Here is a 6,704-nt window from a genome sequence, read left to right on the forward strand (position 1 = left end):
AAATAATAATACTTTTTTAAGTAACCATGTATAAGCGTATTTTCAACTCTGTTCTGTCTAAAAAAATACAAAAAACATTTCGGAAAAACGAGGGTAGCGTAACGTGATTCGTGGACAAAGTCTCTGCCTTGTACGCAGGAAAAGCGATCGGAGATTTCCTTTTAGATAAATTGAGGAATATTACGTGGCGCAGAAGGACAGGCGCACGTTTTGACTTTTGAGAGCTGCTGTTAACTCTTATGGCAAACAACATTACTCTGGACTTTGAAAATATTAGTCCATTATTTGTCACAGATATACATATTTTGGTTTTGAGGTGGGCTATTTTTACGGAGAGGCTGGTGTTTTGCCTGCAAGTAGGGGTTTTTGTTTTTTGTAAGCCATCTGTCGCATAATTATTTTTCACAGACCAGTCTGCAATAATCTAACGTATAGGTGCTAGTACAAGTTCATCCCCCTTTCCATCCTTGTACTCAATGTACATTTCAGACATAAAAAATGCATTTTATTTTCTCTTTCTTTACAGAAATCCGATCCTTCAACCCAAAGCCCAGACCATTCTCCATATCCTCCAACTAGACACACTTTTTGTACAAATAAAATTTTATAAAACACTAAAAATGATCGTAGAGCAGAGCAGCTCTCAAAAGTTGTTTGTGCTTTATTAACGGAAATTAAATGCATTTTAAATTAGGATCCAAGCATAAGTTTTGCTGTAAATATCGCTGTTCCTGCGGGACAAGGACCGCTCAAGTTTTACATATCAACCGTAGACCGGCTTGCTCTGAGGCCGTGTGCCCTTTGCAAGCCAACCCTTGCTCAAACTTTTTGTACGTTGTAGCGGAGTTTTGTAGCTGTAGCAAGCTCTTCGATCCGAGAGAACTTTTTAGCGTCCCCTTGCTCACCTTTTAGCTGTTAGCTTATAGAAGGCTCTCTGTGTATTAGTGTGTAGTCGTCGCTATACCTCTTTAACATGCTTCTCTGTTTCTGTTTCTTTTTTCTTTTACTCTTTCTGTGTCCTGTTTGCTAACCTGCATGTCTCCTTTTCGCGCGTGTGTGTCTGTGTTCGCGCGTACCTGTGCGTGTGTGTGTGTGTGTGTTGCGGTGCCGCGTATGTAACATCCACCAGACACTACTTCTGTCGGGGGAGGGGAGGGCGACCGCGTCGTGTGGCCTCCGCAGCCCGACGACGACAGTCTCCTCCCCGTTGCCACTGCCTGCCCCATCTACGTCCCCCCCAAGCCCTCCGACCCCGTCCTGTTCCCCGCCCCGCCACAGCCGGCTGAGCGCGGCCGCGGAAGGTCGGCCTTCGCGTCGGTCCAGCACAACGAGGGCCGGCCCCGCACACCGACCGTCCACTTCCAGGACGAGGCGGGCAGCCCGTCCAGCCCCGTGACGGTCAACAAGAAGATGTCGATGTGCTCGCGGGAGGTGTGCGACCTGTCGGCGCGCCTGCAGACGCTCACCGCCGCCCTGGCCACGCACATGATGGTGGAGTCGCTGTCGCGGCCGTCGTCCCCCGTCCCGGACCAGAAGATGTCCGAGCCCGTCGTCACGGCCCTGCAGAACATCGTGTACGGCTCCTCGCGCGCCACGCCTACGCCGTGCATACCGGCGCCGCCGCCCCCGCCGCCTCCGCCGCCACCGCGGCTCGAGCTTCCCGACGGCACGGAGTCCGGGCGGCCGCACTCCGTCCGCGGGCTGTCCCCGGAGCCGCGGCCGCCCACCCCCGGACAGCTCGTCTCATTCCCGCCGGACCTCCCGCCGGAGATGTGCTCCAGGTCAGCGTCGCGCACCAGCAGATGCCCCAGCAGGGCGACCAGCAGGGCGGCCACGCCCCAGCCCGAGTGGCAGTCGCAGTTCGTGTCCGCTCTCACCACCGCGCCGACCCGCGGCTACTCACCCTTCGTGCCCGCGTCCACGCTGGCCGGCGGCCCCGGCGGCGGCGTCGTCAGCGGCGACCCCATGGAGGCCAGGCGGCGACAGGAGGAGGCCGCGGCGCGCGCCTCGGTGCAGGTGGAGCGCGCGCAGCAGGTGCAGCAGGCCCAGCAGGTGCACCGGTCCCAGCGCGAGCAGGAGGTCGAGGAGGCGCAGGCGTACGGCCACGCCAGGCTGATGGAGATCGAGGAGGCCGCGTCCTGCGCCGCCCAGTGCAATGTCCAGTGCAACGAGACCACGACGGAGCAGCGGCAGTCTTCGGCGTCACTATACGCCGCCCAAGAAGCGGAGGCCTCGCTCAGCCGCAGGGTCGAGACCTCGTCCGCGCTGCGGCCTGTGGACCCGGGCCCCTCGCTGCAGCCAGCCGCGCCGAGCCCCGCCCCCGCCGCGGGACCGCTCACGGGCCCCATCATGTACCGCGCCACGGCCAGCCCCATCCACATGCGCACGTTCGACGCCGACCTGGTCACCGAGGAGAGGGTCGAGGAGACCAAGATGGCCGCCGAGAGGACAGTGTTCGGCGCTGACGAGGCGGAGACGACAGTCATCGAAAAGGAGATCACGACCACCATTTCGCACCCCTCATCCGGGGAGTCCACCTGCCAGCAGCAGTGCGGTTCAAGCCAGTGTGGCTCAAATCAGTGTGGCCAACAGCAGTGCGGTTCAAGCCAGTGTAGCTCAAATCAGTGTGGCTCAAATCAGTGTGGCTCAAACCAGTGTGGCCAACAGCAGTGCGGCCAACAGCAATGTGGCCAACAGCAATGTGGCCAACAGCGCTGCGGACAAGTCCGTCAGTGCTGCCAACAGCAGAACCAGTGCAGCCAGGGCCAGTGCCGGAGTCGGCAGACGTCTTGCCAGAACACCCAGAGGACGACGTGCTGCTGCCAGCAGCGGTCTGTGTGCTCTGCCTCCGCATGCGGCGCGTCGACATGCTCACCGACGTGCTGCCGCCACGGGCCAGGCCTGATGACGCCCCAGCCCTTCAGGAGGCTGGTCGAGTCGCCCGCGCCTTGCTGGTCCTGCCCCAATAGCGAGCCCTCGTGCCGGTCCACCCCGTGCCCGCAGGTGGCGCAGTCCTGCAGAGCGACGCCGTGTCAGCAGGTGCAGCAGGTGCAGCAGGCGCCACAGTCCTGCAGGGCGACGCCTTGCCAACAGGTTTCACAGCCCGCGCCGACCTGCAGGTCGACGCCTTGCCAGCAGGTGGCACAGCAGGTGACCCAGCAGCCCTGCAGGTCGACCCCGTGCAGGTCCACGCCTTGCCCGCAGGCTGAGCAGCCTGATCGGCTCTGTGAGGTGCCCGTCCAGAAGAACAACCCCGCACCCTGTAGATCAGCGACGCCGGAGAAACCGCACAGGGCGACGCCGAGCCGATCGAGCAGGCCGACCGGTCGCGTGGAGAAGCGATCAAGTCCGTCCCCCATCACGAGGAGGGTGTCTGAGCCCGCGGCGCCCCTGGCGGTCCGCAGCGCCGTGTCCTCCCCGGCGCCGCTCCCTGCCCTGTTGACGCCCCGGCCGACGCCCACGCCCACGCCGCTGCCCCCCACGGACGAGCCGTACATGCCGCGGCCGCCCAGTCTGCAGGCGCCGGCGCCGCGCCCGAAGCGCTCCGTGTCGCCCATCACGGCCGCGGCGCGCTGCGTGTCGCCCTTCCTGGCCGACATGGCGGTGAACGCCATGCGGGCGCACTCCCCCGTGCCCGCGCGCGACGACACGCCGCCGCCCGCGCCGCGCCAGGCGCCCTCGCGCTGGCCGCCGCCCCCGCCGCCGCCGCCCATGCCGCAGCCCCTGTACAACACGCGGAACCCCGTCATCACGGAGGGGCAGAGGCGGGTGCAGCAGCATCAGCAGCTCCAGGAGAAGGTCCAGCGCACCCTCGCGGCGAGGACGCCCGAGCCGGAGCCCGGCCCGCAGGCGAGCGCGTGGACACCCCCCGGCCGCAAGCAGTACGAGCAGCAGGAGAGGAAGCTCAGCCCTTTCCAGGCCAAGATCGACTTCTCGCAGAAAAGTATCCAGTCCCTCACTCTACAACAGGAGATAAGGCAGGAGCAGCAACGGTCTCAGGTCTTAAACCAACAGATTCAGCAACAGAAACAAACGTGGCAACAACCTCAACAGAAAACACAACCCCCACCGGCTAAGGCTCAACAACAGAGGCCACCACAGCAACAGCCTGCTCAGTGGCAGAGGCAGCAACAACAGCCCCCACCACAGCCACAAAAACAATCAGTTCAGTCACAACCGCAACCACCAACGTGGCAAAAACAACAACAACGGCAACCCTCTCCCCAGAGATTGCCTCAGCAGCAACAACCGCAAAAACAGCCGCAACAACTTCCCCAGTGGCAACAACAACAACAACAACAACAACAACAACAACAACAACAACAACAACAACAACAACAACAACAACAACAACAAGTAGCGCCTCAGAAGCAGCAGGCGCCTCAACAACAGCCGTGGCTCCAGCAGCAACAGCAACAGCAGCAGCAGGCACCCCAGTGGCAGCAGCTGCAGCAGCAGCAGTACCAGTTCGACTGGCAGCGCGAGGAGGAGGAGGCGGAGGAGCTGGGGCTGATCCCGCGCCGAGCAGACCAGGACACTGTGGTGGTGTGCGTGTCGCCGACCATCGCGGAGCAGCAGGGCGGCCTCGAGGAACGGTCAGCAGGCCGACAGGGTCTGCAAGCCACCGTGCACCCGGCCAGCGGGCGCCCGAGCGTGCAGCAGGCCGTCCTGCAGCATGGGCCTGTCCACACCTCCGGCCAACAGGACTTCGGACAGCAAAGGGTGTCGTCCTCGCAGAGCTACGAGTCGACCTTCCTCAGCAAAGTCGGCAGGAGCTTCGGATACAGTGCGCAAACCACCACCACCTCGTCGTCGTCATCGACCATGGCCTCGGCCCTGGCCACCGCGCCGCTCCGCCCCTATGAGGACTTCTACGTACCGCCCGCCACGATGCGCACCGAGCCCGTGCCCCTGCCTCCCGAGACCACCCCCTGGGAGCCGCCCCCGCATGACGGCGAGTTCCACCCGTACCACATCCCGCGGGCCGTGTCCCCGGCGGACGGCGCCAAGCGTTGCGTGTCGCCCTTCCTCAGGGACATCGCCGTCTCGGCCATTCGCTCCCACTCGCCGCGCCCCGGCGACCACGACCACGAGTTCCTCGACCAGCGCCGCCGGGAGCAGGAGCAGCACTTGCGCCGCGAGGAAGAGCGTCGCCGCCACGAGGAGGAAGAGCGCCGGCGCGGGGAGGAAGAGCGGAAACGGCGCGAGGAAGAGGAGCGACGCCGACGCGAGGACGAGCGCAGACGACGCGAGGACGAGGAGAGGAGGAAGGAGGAGGAACAGCGGCAGAGGCAGAGAGACGAGGAGAGGAGGAGGCGCGAGGAGGAGGACCGACGCCGTGAGGAGGAGAGCCGGAGGCGGCGAGAAGAGGAGGAGAGGAGGCAGCGAGAGGAAGAGCAGTTGAGGCAGCGCGAGGAGGAAGAGCGCCGGAGGGGAGAGGAAGATCGGAGGCGCCGTGACGAGGAGGACCGGCGGCGGCGCGCCGAGGACGACGAGCGACAGCGGCGCCAGGAAGAGGAGAGGCGGAGGCAGGAGGAGGAGAGACAGCGGCAAGAAGAGCAGGAGCGGCGCCAGGAGGAAGAGGAGAAGCGGAGGCGCGAACAGGAGCAGCACCCCCTTGACCGGATCTCCATGAAGGATGCGCTGACCATCGCGTCGGAAAGGCCTTACTCGCCGTTCGTCATCCTACCGCCGCTCGTCGAGTTCACGCCGTGCTGCATGGCCGAGACAACGCCGTGCCAGCCCATACCGCTGCAGACCAGCGCACCGTCGGGCCCACCCCAGCAGGCGCGCGGCCCCCAGTTTAACCCCGTGGACATGCCGCAGCTCCTGCGTCGGCCAAATGAGGCCCTGGGTGCCTTCCGCCCCTTCCCGTCATCGTCGTCGACGACCACGTCCACATCGGAGGGCCGTCGGGTGTCGTCCGTAGCGCTGTGTTCCGTGGTTGAGCACACTGACATCCGCTCATCCTCGCCCGTTCGCAAGGACTTCGACGTGTTCGTCCCTCGCTCACCGACCCCTAGGGCTGGGCTCGGCCAACATCCTGGGCTGGCCCAGGCCTCGCCAGCTGCCCGCCAACCGCTGCCCCTTGACGACCGCAAGCGCAACCCCTTCGTGGAGAAACCACTTAGATCGCCGATCTCGGTCCCGCGGTACCAGCAGACCTCGAGCTCCGCGCCGCCGCCACCCCCGCGAACCGCTGGGTCACCCGCCGGGCCGGGGTCCCCCTCGCAGGGTCGCAGGGAGCAGCCTGCCGTCGGCGTCACACCATCAACGCCCCAAGCACCGCTGCCGCAGCCTACGTATGTTCGCAAGACGCCACCGCCTAGCCCGAGACCGACTGGCGGGCAGAGGACGACGCCCACCCCCGGGTACGCCGTGTCACCCCTGGCGGGCCGAGCGTCCGTGTTCGGCCACCACGGCTTGCGCGCGGCCGCGCCCGCCTTCAGCCGCGAGCGCCAGGGACCCGCGTCCGAGCCGCGCCGCTCTCAGCCCGGCATCCCCAAACAGGCGGGGCAACACCTACCCCACAAACCATCCCCCTTGTGCACGCCCCCACCTGCCTTCACCCTCCCGGACCCCGAGCCTGAGGACCCCGTACCCCAGCCCCAGCCTCAGCAGGACAGCAGGCGTTCATTCCAGAGAGTGGCAGACTCACCCCCCGCAGTGGCCCCCTCGCCATCCCCTGCTCAGCCCCGCCCGTC

General features: G+C 64.2%; 1 protein-coding gene across 1 annotated transcript; it reads left to right on the plus strand.

Annotated features, from left to right (window-relative positions):
- Nucleotides 1-6: 6 nt before the first annotated feature.
- On the plus strand, nucleotides 7-6,699 carry LOC127750748 (serine/arginine repetitive matrix protein 2-like; the record flags this gene model as incomplete). Its single annotated transcript, XM_052273170.1, has 1 exon — nucleotides 7-6,699. A coding segment is annotated over exon 1 (5,289 nt), but the record flags the coding sequence as incomplete, so codon positions are not given.
- Between the last annotated feature and the right edge of the window lie 5 nt (nucleotides 6,700-6,704).

This window comes from Frankliniella occidentalis, unplaced genomic scaffold (genome assembly GCF_000697945.3).
Source record: "Frankliniella occidentalis isolate FOCC.00 unplaced genomic scaffold, Focc_3.1 Scaffold251, whole genome shotgun sequence".
NCBI lineage: Eukaryota > Metazoa > Arthropoda > Insecta > Thysanoptera > Thripidae > Frankliniella > Frankliniella occidentalis.